The following is a 16,631-nucleotide window of genomic DNA, read 5'->3' as shown; positions in this document are numbered from 1 at the left end:
GACAGGAGAGGAAGGGTTAAGCTACATCCACATACTTCTCATCACATGAGGAAGTTTAGCACCTTTTACTTTTGTCACATGACTGAGCTAGATCAGTTCAGAGTGGTCATATAGAGTCCTTCACATCTCTTGGGTGTCATATGAATGGACTAAGGTCTCTGAGAGCTCTGAACTGTTACACATTAATCAATGGAATATCAGGACATACACAGTTCATCAACACTCAGAAGGTTAAATCCACCATTGTTATTTAGCTCCCTACTATTGTGAAGTGACAGGAGTCATGCCATAATTAAGATTGTTACTGAGTTTCCATTACATAACCAATTTTGGCCTCCACAATAAAAGCAATAACAAACACCATACCAGCCTCAAAATTAGAAGCTTCCACCTGGGGCCAAGATAGCATTTCTGTGGAAATTTTGAAGTGACTCCTATATTTTAATATATGTAATCTTGAATTGTAATATCCTAAAAACAGAGGTGTTGAACACTTCCAAAATTTTTCTTTTTTCCCCACACTTTGTAGCCAAAAAAAGAAGTAATAGTAGAGAGAGAAAACCTATTTTCATATATATATATTTTTTTTTTTACAGAACAGGGTGAAATTTGGTATTTCCTGCAGGATGGACATTCTAACATTTCAACATTTGTATTGTCTCATATCTGGATGTAAAGTTGAAATTGCAATTTTTTTCATAGAATGTAAATTTCAAAAACTTTAAATTTAGAAATTTTTGATCAAAACATTCCAAGATTCCCAAAATCAGAATGTTTCATTTTAATTTGTTGAAATGCCCCAAAACGCTTTGCTTGGCGTCATTTCAACTTTAAGTTGAATTTTGTGGCACGTTGTAGTTTATGAGGCTGCCCCCACTCTCCCATATGGACCAGGCTCCCTGGCTAGTGTACCTCTCCCCTGATGCACCCACAATCATGTGACTCCCATGATGCACCACACAGAGCTTGGGCAGAGGGAAATCCACATGGTGTATGGGAGATGTAGTCCTCCACAGACCAGTCAGAAGAGAATGAGGCCTTGAACTATTACTATCATCAGGCAATATGCTAACAGGAAAATGCAGTTTAATGTTTTATTGAACTGATTCAGAAAATGTTTCAGATCAGTTCAACAAAATACAATATTCCAGTCTGAATCAAATAAAATTGAAACAAAATGTTTTCTTTAAAATTTTCCATCAGAAAATCAAAATTTTTCCTCAAAACCGAGATTTTCAATGGAAAATTTCAGTTTTGCAGAAACTGCATTTTTCATCGGAAAATCATTTCAGTGGAAAATTCCCAACCATTTCTATGCTGTAAGGCCAGATAGGACCATTAAATCATTGAGTATGATCTAATGTATAACTGTAAAACTTCACCCAGTTAACTCTGTATCAAGCCCCATAGCTTGTGATTGACTAAAGCATATATTTTCCTGAAAGGCATCAAGTCTTGATTGGAAGACTTCAGGAGATGGAGAATCCACCACGTCCCTTGGTAGTTTGTTCCAATGGTTAATCACATTCATTGTTTTAAAAAATTATGTCTTATTTCCAATTTGAATTTGTCTCACTTTAACTTCTAGCCTCCACTGGCTCTCATTATGCTATTCTTTACTAGGTTAAACAGCCCTTTATTATCTGGTACCTTTTTCCCATGAAGGTGCTTATCCACTATAATCACGTCACCTCTCAATCTTCTTTTTCATAAACTGAACAGATAAGCTAAGATTTACTTCAGTCCCCTGGCTGACATCTAGTGTTCAGGGCCAAAATGTACGTGGTTGAAGAGTTATTAAAATTAGATTTAGTAACAGTGCCAGAGAACATCTGCTCCACTGCTTCACTAATCACTGTGCCTCTTATCTTACTTTCTGTGAGAGAGAAGAAGAGGCAGGCAAGTGCAGAGGAGCAGGCAGATATTATTGGCCAGTGCCAGGAAGAAAGAGAATTAAAACAATGAACAAAAATAATCTAACTCGATTATCCAAATTTGGGCCCTTCACTTGGATAAGTGAAGGGCCCAAAATTATCTATATTGTTCCCACAAGATGTGATTCAGGAGACCACCATTTTTACTCTAAAGAATGGAATTCACTCTCTGCCTGGCCAGTGTGAGAAGGCCCATGTTTCAGCTGTCTGTCCCATAGTTAGCCTACGCTGTACAATATGTCCCTTACCTGGTCTGCTGTATTCACCATACACCATGGCCTATAGATTGAATTCAGTCCCCTGGGGCATCGCACCTTGGGACCTTCACACCTACCCCTGGTTTTTTTCCATTTTTAGTCCCCTGTGATCTGTTGACTGGGGGCTCAGTGGCCCCTTGCTTATCTGAGGGGGAAGGCTTTTCACTATCATGGTGAGTTCCACCCACCAATCCTGGTTATGAAACAGGCCCATTGACCTCACAAACACAAATAGCCCAACTGCCTCCTGACTGGGCAAACCTAGTACACCATTTTCTGGGAGCCCAAAAATCCAGTCTCAGATCTGTAGTACATATGACAGGAGTGTTCGAGACTGAAGACTGACATTGGGCAGATAGATTGCTAACTGAGGGCTTGTCTACACTTAAAACTCTACAGTGATATGGTTGCACCACTGCATCTGTGCCACTGTAGCACTCCAGTGTAGACGCTGGGGTTCTGCCATTGGCATAGGAAATCCACCTCCCAGAGGGGCGGTAGCTAAGTCGACAGAAGAATTCTTTTATCAACGTAACACTGTCTACACTGACGGTTAGGTCGGCTTAACTATGCCACTCAGGGGTGTGGATTTTTCACATCCCTGAGTGATGTAGGTAAGCCAACTTAATTTTCTAGTGTAGACCAGGCCTGTGTTTCTTCATTCACTGAGATCAGAGCTTCTTAATGTTTCTCATAAATTTAATTCCTCCTTCCTTTGAAAAAAAAAAATGGGTCCCCCCTTGTGGATAGAAACATTTTTTTTCCAAGTGGGTAGGAGACAAATGCCTGTCTCCCAAACCTGCAACTAAGAAAAAAACAAAATCTGGTGCATTTGTTCGATGGGACATCAGCAGTATATTTTAAACATGTGGAGGGAGCAGCTCGCTTTGTTCCTGGATGGATCATTTTTCATTTATTCTGTCGGCTATTTGATTTTATTTTTTTACAGCATTATTAGTGAAAATGATCCAGCAATAACAATAAAATAATGATACTAAGAAGTAAAATAGCACTGTTCTTCCTCAAATTGATTTACAAATATGAGCTAATCTCTCCTTTTGTCATGTAAATTAGTAACTATTAGGAACCTGAATTTACATATAGGGAATCTGATAAAGTGATAAAGCAGTAAAGTGATGTGTCTCAGGCCACAGTGGGAGTTGGTGAAAATAGGAGTTGGATTAAAATATTAGAGATTCCCACTCAAGTTCCTGTGCTCAGTTTGCTCACAATTACCTCAGGCTTCCTCCTGCCTCCCCTCCGAGCAAGATAGAAAACTAGAGTTCACTTTTCCTTTGCTGTTTCTGGGTTGGTTTGCCCCCCACTGGAAGAGATAGAGGTATCCCACAAGAAATACATGGCACTGTTTGAGAAACACTGGGATGGAGCACTAGCTCCATATTTGAGATGCGGTAGTTCCATTAGTGCCTGAGTCACCCTTTTCATGTGTACCATGTAAAATGACATGTTGTGAGTTCATCTTGTGAAAATAAATCACATCTGTGCAAGCTGGAGGTAATGTATTTGGAGGAAGAGAACTGCTGGATCCCCAGATTGCATTGTGATCATAACCTGCTCAAATAATTGGAGTCAAAGTCATGTTAAGATAGGCATGCACGTGTACACACACACACACACACACACACACACACACACACACACACACACACACACACACACACACACACACACACACACACACACACACACAAGTTACACAGCAGCCATTGGCTCAAAGGTGTGCTTGATTGTCTTTCTAAGCCTATTTAGCTTCATGAAAATTAAGTCATTTTACTTTGATTAGTGTGCACACAATCTATTATTGCACAAGGGTTTTTTCTACACTTACTTCTTTTGTAAAGTACTTTGAGATCTACTCGTGCAAAGTTCTCTAAGAGAACTAGGTATTATTGTTTATTATTGTTACTACTTTTATCAAGCCCTGAAAATGGTTTGGATATAAAGTCAATGGCACACAAAACTATCTCATTCTTCTTAGGGGCAGGATGGCCAAGTTGTCTGCCTTGCACCATCTCTGCATCAGTGTCTGAACATTGCCGAGGTGGGGGATGGACCAAATGTTGGTGATTGATGGACCACTGAACATCAGATGGCTATGGGGAATGTGGCCTCAGCCCTGTTCCTAGCAGGCAAAATTCTCACTTCAAAAAAACACTGTAAAAATTGACATCAGTTGAGACATTTGGATGCTAGTTTCAGCAAAGTGTCTTAGGAGACTAAACCATTTGTTTACTGCTCGCAAGTTGGGGCACACTGTATAGCAGAGAAGGGGAAGCATTCACTGTCATTATCTGCACAGTATCTATATAGAAGACGCCTCTAAGGCAGTGATACTCAGACTGAAGCTCACCAGCCACAAGTGGCTCTTTAATGTGCCTTCTGCAGCTCTTTGAAGCACATGGTATTAAAACACTGTGTGATTTAATTATTAACCCATCTATGTTACTAACCATATATGCTCTAGGGTCTTTTAAACCAGCAATAAATTCTCTTTATGGGGGAAAAGAAAAAAAAAAGAATATTGCCCTCATTCAGACCCTCCAGTTCTGGAAAAATGGGATCTATGGAAGTTGGACAGAAGGAAATCCATTAGCTCCACTGAAGCCCTTCATTTATCAACGTATTGAGTCATATTTTACAGAACCCTGCAGCTTCCCACAGACAAAGGAACTGTTCCCCCCATTGATCTACAGGGTGCAGAGCCAGCGCTAGGCAGAAGCAGACTAAGCAATTGCTTAGGGCCCCAAGCAGTTCCAGAGGGCCCCCTATTAATTATTAATATGTGTTGTGTGGACGTAGGGGGGGATATTCTTGCTTAGGACCCCCCAATGGGCTAGCACCGGCATTGATAGGGTGGGATCTTTCATAAGAAACCTCAGGAAAAATCTCATGACACACTATCCTGGATCAGACCATTGGTCCATATAATCCAGTAACCTAACCCCCTCCGACTCCCTACCCTCCCCCAACTCCGAGCAGTGGCCAATGATGCTTCAGAAAGAAGTAAGGCAAACAAAATAAAGCTAACACACTAAGCAAATGATGTGAGGCAAATTCCTTCCTGACTGCAGGCTTACGACTAGAAATATGAGATATGATTACCCCTAAATCTTTATCTCAACTTGCATAATTGTAAGTATCATTAATGTTAATTGAAATATTTAGCTATCCAGTTCCAGCCATAGGATTTGACGGATGACTTTCCTACAACAATGAGATCCATGGAATGATTAAGCACTTCATGAAAAATACTCTCTTTTATTTCCTTTCATTTCAATGATTGTCTCCTTTATCTTGCATGACAGGGGAAGTTAAAGGATGGTTTTAAAGGCAGAAGCACAAAAAGTAGGAGTGCACAAGACAAACAAATACTTGGTTATAGAGGAGGTCGCTTTGCCATTAAAATACAAAAAGCTTTTTTCTTGTTAGTGTTTTCTTTTATCCTTTCTGGTTTCTGGATAAAGAGTTCTACCAAAACACACTCATGCAAACTTTCTCTCTGTGTGTGTTGTCTGCAGTAAAGTACTATTCTCTCTGCACTTCTACTGACCTCTACCTCAGGGGAACCATGTCTTTTATCCATTCCAGTCCAGAGTAGTTATGGAAATACCATGAAAATACCTCAAGTGTTGGTTCTGGTACAATATGCACTGACTGTTCCACAGACATGATGAATCCTCTTGACACCAATACTGGAGATAAAAGCAGCTCCCAGAATGGCAGAGGCACAAGAAAACATGACTCCAGTGTCAACATGTGTCATGTCAGCATAAAAATGCTGCATGGAAGCCTCTCACTGCCATTAAGAGAATACTGAATCTTGCTGCAGCTGGTACTTTAGCTCAGTATCAAGAGCCAGTTTGTTACATCTGATTTTCTGGTTCTGGCTAAACAATACATACCATAGAGAACCTGACAACACATAGGGTTTGCCCTTTGTCCACACAATAACTAACTGCAGAATCTGAAGAAGAGAGATTTCTCAGGAAGAGAAGAGAGAGACAGTAGCATAACCTAGTTCTGGAGAAAGGAAATTATGCTTAGGTGTAAATTAACGTCAGTATCTCTAAGATACTTGGAGGACTGGAAGATATGGGAGAAAAGGTCGTTTAGGGCCATGTTTCTCAACCTTTTAAGTGGCAAGTACCCCCTAGCTGCTGAAAATTTCAACACTCAATACCAACACTCAATTTTCCACGGGATTTTATATTTACAGACTAATGTGAGCCATATCTTGGAAGAAGGGCTGAGTATACAAGGCCGTGATATGACAGATGTCAGATCTAGTGTGGGTAGGGTTACCACCTTTACACCAGGGGTGCGCAACTCAAGTATGTAGCTGGGCTAGAGGCGATGTTGGCCAAAACTAGGAGGCTTTGAGTGGCATGTCAATGCTGGGGAACATAAAGCACCGTGCTAAATTGCTTGCCATAGATTTGAGAGGAGGAAGGGGTGAGAGAGAGACAGGGAAGGAGGGTAACTGGTGAAATCTGGGGCTGTCAGTTGTCAATTTCACTGCTCAGCTAGACCAGTGAAACTGACAAGTTTTCTGGGCACTGGGCTCTGAGCCAGGAAGGGGGGCTGCCACCTGGGCAAGTTGTAGGCAGCTGCCGCCTGGCTACCACCCCGGGAAGTGGGCAACTGCCACCCAAACCGAGCTGGGGCAGAGGAAGCTTTCATGTCGGCTGGGACCTAGGGATGCGGGCAGGCGGTTACTGCCCATCTTCAAGCTGGGGCACTGGAGGCAGTTCCTCGGCTCGGAACCAGGGCACGGGTGGCTGCCAGCTCACGAGACACAGGAGGCTGCCACTGAGCTCCCAGCTGGGAGTTGTGACCAGATGGGAAACAGGGGGCTGCAGCCCACCTTCCCCAGAAGCTGGGGGCTGTCGCTTACTTCCCACCTGGGAGCTGGGACTGGGTGGGAAGCGGGCTGTTGCTGCCTGGCTTCTCCGGAAGTTGGCAGCTGCCGCCCTCCTCCCCTTCACTCTGTTTGTCCCCAGGTACCCCCTTCTTGTGTCTCACGTACCCTCAGGAGTTTGCGTACCACAGGTTCAGAAACTATGCTATAGGGAGCCAAGTTTTCTCTTATCTTTTCTATAGTCTTTGGAAATGGATTTTCAGAGACTGTACAGCAGAGGATTCATTGACAAGTCCAAAGCATCTAACACACTGAGAACAATTATGTACCAGGAATGGAAGAATGGCACCTGCCTACAGTGCACTAGCCTTTCGCTTCTGGAGACCAGGGAGCAGGTCACAAGTAAAATGAATTTGCTGTCACCATTTTTGTCCCGATTTGTGCTCCTCAGAAACCCATCACCCCATTTGGCATGATTATCATTCTCTGCGCAAGAGAGGACTGGAATAGAACAATTAAGTGGTTGGGAAGAGCCACCTGCTGAACTGAACCTATCAGTGTCTGGAGTATCCTGGCGTCATCATTATGATGTGTACATACCACTCACCTTTCCACATTGCTTACACTTCCCTTCCTGCCTCCGCCTATGCACCCAGTGATGTCGGACAAAGTTCTGCAGGAAAAGGACAAAATTAAAACATGAATAAATGATAGCACCTTTCATTCCAAATCACTTTATAGATATATAAGAATCACTTCAGCCATGACTAAACTGACACAACTGAAATTGCAGGAAGAATCTAGGTAGAATGCATTCCTTACCCAAACTGGAATCTGGACAGAAAACCCCCCAGCTAGTCTTATACAAAAAGAACAGAGTATAGTCTAGCAAAGACAATATCAGTAAAAAGAGAAGTGTCTTTAAAGCACTGTGTTTACTCATGGCATAGGGCCCAATTCAACCACCCATTGAAGTCAATGCAAAGTTCACCAAAGAGTTCAGTGGGAGCTGGGTTTGGTCTTATAAGGCAAGAACATGGGTTGTCCTACAGATCCACGCAGGGAAACAAAGGGATGTAAGGCGTCCCTTTCCTCCCCTACAAGGGCTACTCATACCATGGATCACAGCACGGAAGGAAGGGACAGCAGCATCTCAAGTTGCTACCTCCCTTTCCATGGATGATACCTCGACATTTTCCCCTCAACACACCAGCCAGCTGAGCTGATGTGGAAGGGGATGTAATCCACATCTGACATAGACACGTAGCCAACTTCTTCCCCCTGGGGAAAGGGAAGAGCCAGAGACATGCCCATAACTCTAAGGGGATATCTACACTGTACGTAAAGGGGTGACTGTAGCCAGGGTAGGCAGACCCACACTAGCTTTAATGTAGCTAGCAGGGGTAACCATAGTGATGTAGATGGGCTAGCAACCAGTGCATGTACCCATGCTCCCCACTGGGCTTGTACTCGGGCAGCTAGCCCAGACTGCCACATCTACACTACTATTGTTACCCATGCTTGCTAGATTAAAGCTAGCCTGGGTATGCCTACCTGGGCTGATGATACACCTTCAGTTGCACTGCAGCCATATCCTCAGGCTACCTCTACACTTGGAGTTGGGGTGTGATTCCCAGCTCGCAGAGACATACTTATGCTAGCGCTCACCAAGCAACCATGCTAAAAATAGTAGCATAGTCACGGTAGCATGGGCGGCAGCAAGTGGCAGCACAAGCTAACCACCTTAAGTATGCACCCAAGGGGTCTGGGAGGGTGAGTACTCGGGGCAGCGAGCTGCTCATGCCACCACAACTACACTACTACTTTTAGCACCTGAGAGCAGGCGTATGTCTGTGCAAGCTGGGGAATCAAACCCCTAGTGCCAAGTGTAGATATAGCCTCAGAGCAGGCTGGGAAGGATTCGATTTGTAGTGGTCCTTGTTGATAACCATCGATTTCACTGCACACACACAAACCGATGGAAAATATTTCCACTGATAGTAATCGACCTGGACAGCAAGGCAAAGAAAGAAATATGCTGCTTGAGATCTTATTGCAGTTTGATTTAAGGCAGTGGTTCCCAACTTTGGGGACACGACCCCATTTGGGGTCATAACGATAAAAAATGGGGTCGTAAAGACACTCGACAGCTCCCGGCCGAGAGCAGTAGGCAGCATGGGGCAGGGCTCTGACTTGCTCAGGGCAGCAGCAGCGCCAGCCCGGCCAGGTCACGGGCAGGCGACCTCACCATTCCCCTGTGTCCTCCCCGTCCATACGCCCTCCCAGCCATGGTGAATCCTGGGCGCATTGCCACACCCAGCAGTGCACAGCTCGGGGCGGCAGCCCTGGAATGGGGGGAGGCACTATTGGGGGCTGAGGCAGGAGAGAGGCACAGTGTGGGGGCGCGGGGGCAGGAGAGATGGGGGGGGTCACAGTGCTGAGGTGCTAGCCGGGGCAGGAGAGTGAGAGGATGTCACAGTGCTGGGTGTGGGGCTGCCTGGGGCAGGAAAGCAGGGAGGGGGAGTGGTCACAATGTTGTGGATGGGGCCCCTAAGTGAGATGAATGAGGACAATTACTGCAAGGCACTAAAGAGCTGCAGCACAACAAAAAACTTGCAGCCCAGGGAAAAAGGGATAAGGTGGCTGGCTTAAGCATTTTGTATCCTCCGGTATCTGGGCTGATCTGGGAGCCAGAGCCACCCATGGCAATACTGAGACAGCACCAGGGAACAGCCTACATTACAGCAGTCTGTTGCTGGATACTTATATATAGCAGCTGTGCCCAGAATCTCTGCAGTGTGCCCCCTTCCCACATGTTTAAGTCTCAATTTGGCAACCGTGAAATCTAGGGTTGCTGCACAGTAAATATAATCCACAGTTAAAGCAAAAGTAATAAATGTCAGATAAATGGAATTAATAGCTATTTTAGGCTTTGTATTCAATGTTGTATTTTTTATTTAAAAAACATTAAAATGATTTAAATTGTTTAAAATGAAAAATATAAATACCACAAGCACTCCAATGCCCTGACTTGTCTGCCGGGGTCACCAAAAATTTTCAGTGTTTAAATAAGGTCAGGCTGAGTAAAAAGTTGGGAACACCTGATTTAAAGTGTTTATTTTGTATATTTGGACACATGATCCTGACAATTTGTGTTTTAATGGTTATAAAGAGTTAACTTTTTGAATTGCAACATTTATTGTTATTAACTAATTATTATCTGACCCAACTATGAACATTTAAATTGATAAAAAAATCTTTTTAAAAAAATGCTTAAAGCCCATGATTTTGTGCAACTGTGAAAATTTAAGTAGATAAAAATAAAAGACACTTAAAAATAAACCAATATTATAGGTCAAAAAATTTTTTTTTTAAATAAAATCCTGCCAAGCCTTCTAAGAGTCACCAGGTCTGCTCCAGGGGCAGCATAACTATGCATTGCCCCTTGCTGTGGGTTAAGAGTAAACTCTCAGTCTAGCACATAATTTATACCATACTCTCTACCCTACACTTTAAAATCTTTTCCCGAACTCTCAGTTTTTGTTGTTAAAAGGAAGTCCATCTGGCTTATCAATGGAGCTGGGATACTCCACAAGCAAAACAACAACTCCCCTCCCCCCCCACACACACACTTTCTTTTCTTTATTTTAAAATATAAATAAATAATAAATACAAATAAAAATCTAAACATACAAGAATTGAAATGTAAAAGCCTGACATGAAGACATGAAATAAGTTTCAAAACTATATTAATTCTATTTTGTTGCACATGTGCTATTTTCTGTGCCGGTTTTTTCTTCTTAAATATGTTCCTAAAAATGTGTTTATGTCATTAAATACATGCATAAATACTGTAAAATATACAGCATCCATAATGTGGCCAAATCCATACTGCAGTTGGAATTAACTTTTGCATTCCTTGATGTTTTGTCATTTTTAATTCTGTAAACTAATGAGAAACTTAAAATACTATTGGAAAAGTGAGGGGAAAGAGGGTGAAAGAAAGGAAGGAAAGAAGGGAGGGACACAGATAGAAAAATCAGGAAGACTGCTTAAAAGACAGGAAATAAGAAAGGAAGAATATGAAAGTAATAAGTAAGAGAATCTGAAAAAAGATGGATTGGTCTGTTTTTTCTCCCCAAATGAGGGACTATGGAAAAGAGAAGACTGATGCTGTTGATATAACTAATGTAGCTATTTGTCCAGAATTCATTTTACATTCATTGTGAGGAAGCAAATGTGATCCACAGGCGGCCAGTTCTCTTTCTAAGGTTCCACTGAGTCTAAAAGCCCTGTTCTTGCTCCAGGAACAGGCACACAAATCATAGAGGTGTGCAACAGTCAGTCATAAATTACTTACTTCTCTTGGAGTTCTGGAGCCCCCCTCTCGGAACGTTGGTTTACACCGGAAATTAATCTGCCATGAAAAGCAAAACAAACAAACAGAAAAAACATCAATAGGTTGTGTAGGAATGCAAACAGAAATCAGAGGTAGCTGTAAATGTTGATGAAGTGCATGGTAATGTAATGAGTGAGAACTGTTTCCTTATGTTGTATTAAACCAGCTCGGCAAAATTCTTCCTTCAAAGACATACTAGCTCAACTACAAATCCAGTGTCCCAACAAAGAGACTTACCTCGCTGTTAAAGAGCATGTGTCTGTATGCACTGGCCCAAACAATCCATGTCTTGCCTCCCCATGTCTCTAAACAGTCTCCTCCTCTCCATGTTGTGGCTGTCTGCTCAGCTTCTCTTCTTCACCTGCCCTCCCACGCTTAGAAGGCAGCACTGCATTAGTTGAACCCTGCTTTGTATTAGCAAGGTTATCTTTGCAACTAGAGACTGGCCTTAAGCTAGGGTTTTCAAAGTCAATGGGAGCTCGGCATCAAACTCCTTTAGGGCTCTTTGAAAATCCCAGACTCTTTTTGAAATGAAAGCTTAGATTCTTCAGAACAGTCACATGAAAAAGGTTGGGTAAATAGATTTTTCCACCTCTTTATCAGGCCATTCCCACTTCCCCACCCACAAATCCTGGCCAGATTAGTAGTGCCTAAAAAAGAATCAGCTACACTCCCTGTTTCTGAGGGCAGAGTAGAGTAGAGGCCAACAGGAACTTTCATAAAACTGAAAATGTTATTAGAAAACAGATTGGAGACAAAGAGAAAGAATGGGAGGAAGCAATGAGGAGCATGAAGAAAGAAGAACCAAATGGTTGTGGGGAAGGAAAGGGGAATAAGTGGGAGAAAGGGAATACAGAGAGAGTAAAGTAGTAATGGGGGAATATGGAGAGAGAACAAAAGGGAGAGGATGATGGGAGAGTTGGAAAAAAATGGTGCATTTAAACTGAAATTACTAATAGACCTCAAGTTTGCATCTCCACTGTTTCTCTTTCCCCCCCATGCTAAGGAAATGAGCCATCAAAAGAAGAGTCAAATTTCCTGTAGCAAAATGAGAGCTCCTTATAATCCCAGCTCATTTCAAAACTTGTGTCAGTAGTAGCAACACAAAAATTGTAATTCTTAATGCCTGGTCTTACAGGAGGCAAAAAGCTATGGTGTAAACAGTTTATATTCACATTCTGCAAATCACATATATGGTCACAGTTTTTTATCTATATGCATAACATGGACAGGAATCAAAATGCTTGCGCTTGTTGCTACCCAATCAGACCATCCCTCAATACCCGCAGAATACACAAGTATGTTCAACAGCCACACTATAGTGTAATTCCAGAAAGTCCCACCTTTAATATTACAGCATTGAAAAGCATAAGAACTGATGCTACAGCATTAGTCAATCTGTGTGTGTGTCTGATGCTACAATGTCCTTTCCTGAAACAGTATTTATAGGAGCAGTACTTCCTCTTTCAGATGCGACAGGGTCCTCCCAACCACTTCTGCCGATGGCGTCCCAATAGGAGGGATGTTAACTTCAGTATCCTGTCCAAATTCCACAGTGATAGTTATGCTGTTTCCCTAAATTCCTCAAGTAGTAATTTTACACTGTTTTAGTCTTTAGCTTCTGTCCAACACTGCTGCATAGGCATCTTTCATGATAACAAAGCATTTTACGAACTTAAAAGAAAATCACTTCACCTGTCAAAAGAAATGGAGCCACCTCTGGGGTTAAAAATGGCAGCTAATTAGCAATACACAGTAACCCCATAGAAATGTAAGTTACTATCAAGGAATGGAATCAACAGGTGTTGATCAACATAGACAGACATCTTCAAGTACCTAAGCTTGGTCTTTCTTTAAAGGATAAATGTTTTTCTTTGAACCACGAACGAACGTGAATAAGAGCTGTAAATCAGATTTACCACAGTTGGATTCACAAACAAAAGGGAGCTTCCTGATCTGAAAAACTGTTTCAGCTTTGTATATATACACAATATATATATACACAAGAAAATGAAAGACTCCACCTCGCACACACCCACACCGAAAGAAGTAATAAAGAAATCACAAACATCTGCATTCCTTTCTTTCATCCTTACAGTAGGTTTCCTTCCAGACAAGTTTTCAAAAAGATAAGTAAGACACTTTCAGGACCCAAAGTCCAACAGTATGGCCCTTCAATCCATTCTAATTAAATGAAAAAAATATACACAGAAAACTACATTGAATGGAATTGTTGCTTATTATATATGCACAGTCACAACATACTGGTATGATTTTATTAGTTAAGGAATTGTCTGCCATGAATTGGTTAGACAATAAGGGTGCTACTAACAAGGGGAAAGAACCTGTCTGAGAAACTTAAGACTGGCCTTCAAAATGAAACATACTTAAATATACCTCTCAACTGTCCATTATGAAAGCAGAGTGGTTAGGCTTCCTTATTATAGATCCAATTGAGCTCCATCCCAAATTAAGTTGCTGCTCTTTTATTTTAAGTATTATAACATAATAGTAGACATGAATAGAAAGGAGCATAAACTCTGGCAAGTCAAATATAAAAGTATAAATTAGGCAGGCCAAAAAAGAATTTGAAGAGCAACTAGCCAAAGACTCAAGAACTAACAGCAAAAAAAAATTTTAACGTATATCAGAAGCAGAAAGCCTCCCAAACAATAGGTGGAACACTGGGTGATCAAGGCATTAAAGGAGCACTCAAGGAAGATAAGGCCATTACAGATAATAAGATGACTGATGCAAAGAATTCAGTTATCACTGCAGAGGATATGGGGGAGATTCCCACATTGAGCTATTCTTTTTAGGTGACAAATTTGAGGAATTGTGCCAGACTGTGGTGTCAACAGAGGTGGTTTTGGAACAAATTGATGAACAGTAACAAAATCACCAGGACCAGATGGTTGTCACCCAAGGGTTTTGAAGGAACTCCAGTATGAAACTGCAGAACTGTGGTATCTAACCTGTCATTTAAATCAGTTTCAGAAGGATAGCTAATGTGACACCAATTTTTTAAGAAGGCTCCAAAGGCAATACTGGCAATTATAAGCCAATGAGCTATTTTCAGTACCAGAGAAACCAGTTGAAACTATAGCAAAAAACAGAATTATCAGACTCACAGAAGAACATGATTTGTTGGGGAAAGAGTCAACGTGGCTTTTGTAAAGGGAAATCATGCCTCACCAAGCTGTTAGAATTATTTGAGGAAGTCAATAAACATGTGGATAAGGGAGATCCAGTGGATATAGTGTACCTGACTTCAAGTAAGCTTCTGACAAAGTCCCTCACCAAAGGCTCTTAAGCAAAGTAAGCAATCATGGTCCTCTCATGGATCAGTAACAGGTTAGAAGACAGGAAACAAAGGGTCGGAATAAATGGTCAGTTTTCAGAATGGAGGTAAATAGTGGTGCTCTTCAGGGACTTGTACTGGGATCAGTGCTGTTCAACATACTCATAAATGATCTGGAAAAAGGGGTAAAAAATGAGGTGACACAATTTGCAGATGATACAAAATTACTCAAGATAGTTATGTCCAAAAAAGACTGAAGAATTACAAAGGGATCTCACAAAACTGGGCGACTGGGCAACAAAATGGCAGATGAAATTCAATGTTGATAAATGCAAAGTAATGCACATTGGAAAACATAATCCCAAGCATACATACAGAATGATGGGATCTAAATTAGCTGTTACAACTCAAGAAAGATCTTGGCATCATTATGGATAGTTCTCTGAAAACAACCTCTCAATATGCAGCAGCAGTCAAAAAAGCTAAGAGAATGTTAGAAACCAGTAGGAAAGAGATATATAATAAGACAGAAAATATCATAATGCCACTATATAAATCCAAATATACTCACACCTTGAATAGTGCATGCAGTTCTGGTCATCCCATCTCAAGAAAGATACATTAGAATTGGGGGAAAAAAAACAGAAAAGAGCAACAAAAATGATTAAAGGATATGGAACAGTTTCCATATGAGGAGAGATTAAAAAGAGTGGGACTTTTCATCTTGGAAAAGAGATAACTAAAAGGGGTTATGATAGAGGTCTATAAAATCATGAATGCTGAGGAGAAAGTGAATAAAGAAATGTTTTTACCCCTTCACATAACACAAGAACTAGGGTCACCCAATGAAATTAATAGGCAGCAGGTTTAAGACAAACAAAAGGAAGTACTTCTTCACACAACGCACAGTCAACCTGTGGAAATCATTGCCAGGGGATGTTGTGAAGACCAAGACTATAATGGGGTTCAAAAAAGAATTAGAGTTCATTGAAGACAGGTCCATCAATGGCTGCTAGTCAAAATGGTCAGGGATGTAACCCCATGCTCTGGTTGTCCCTAGTCTGATTACCAAAAACTGGCAGTGGATGACAGGGAATGGATCACTCAAAGATTGCCTCTTCTATTCATTCCCTCTGAAGCACCTGGCATTGGCTACTGTCAGAAGACAGGATACTGGAATAGGGAGACCATTGGTCTGATCCAGTATGGCCATTCTTATGTCCTTACGATGGAACAGGAAACAGAATCATAACATTTCAGGCCAGTAGGAAGCACTAGATCATCTAGTCTGACCTCCTGTATATCACCTGCTACCATCACCCAGCACAATAAAATCAACAATGGAAATGGGACCAAAATAAATGAGACCCACAGGAGATTAGACTGTTATGTTCCATGGGCAAAGATTAGGAAGGACCAGTGCTTGAGGTCCCTCCAAGGGCAGGGAAATGATTAAGTGAGACACCCCAGATAATCCTGACAAGTGTCCCACACCCACACACTGCAGAGGAAGGCAAACCCCCATACCCCACCCAAAGTCACTGCCAACCTGATCTGGGGGAAAATTCCTTCCGGACCCCACATATGGTGATCAGTTAGACGCCAAGCCTGAGAGCAAGAACCAGCCAGCCAAGCTTATGAAAGAGAGACTGTTCAGTGCCACTTCAGAGCCCTGTCCCACCTCCACCTGTAGCCATCTCTGATGCTTCAGAGGAAGAAGGTTAAAAAACCCACCCCAGAATACAATGGGGGAGGAAGGGTTCCCTTCCTGGACCCCTGCCAGTGGCCAGCAGAAACACTGAAGTATGACTTTAGGAGCACAAGACATCAACCAGAGTGAGCCCCAGGGCTATTAAGCCCG

At 42.0% G+C, this 16,631-nt stretch overlaps 1 protein-coding gene across 1 annotated transcript in view; it reads right to left on the bottom strand.

The window, feature by feature from the left end:
* The window catches only part of DGKI (diacylglycerol kinase iota), a 280,275-nt gene that overhangs the window by 150,451 nt on the left and 113,193 nt on the right, over window positions 1-16,631 (bottom strand). Inside the window, 2 exon segments of the mRNA XM_067536328.1 lie at window positions 7,678-7,743; window positions 11,431-11,487. Coding sequence (XP_067392429.1) covers window positions 7,678-7,743; window positions 11,431-11,487 — 123 coding nt within the window.

Source organism: Emydura macquarii, unplaced genomic scaffold (assembly GCF_026122565.2).
Source record: "Emydura macquarii macquarii isolate MOO-44397 ecotype Brisbane River unplaced genomic scaffold, CSIRO-AGI_Emac_v2 contig_3530, whole genome shotgun sequence".
Taxonomy (NCBI): domain Eukaryota; kingdom Metazoa; phylum Chordata; order Testudines; family Chelidae; genus Emydura; species Emydura macquarii.
The sequence above is the reverse complement of the archived record's forward strand: the minus strand, read 5'-3'. Positions and strand labels throughout refer to the sequence as shown.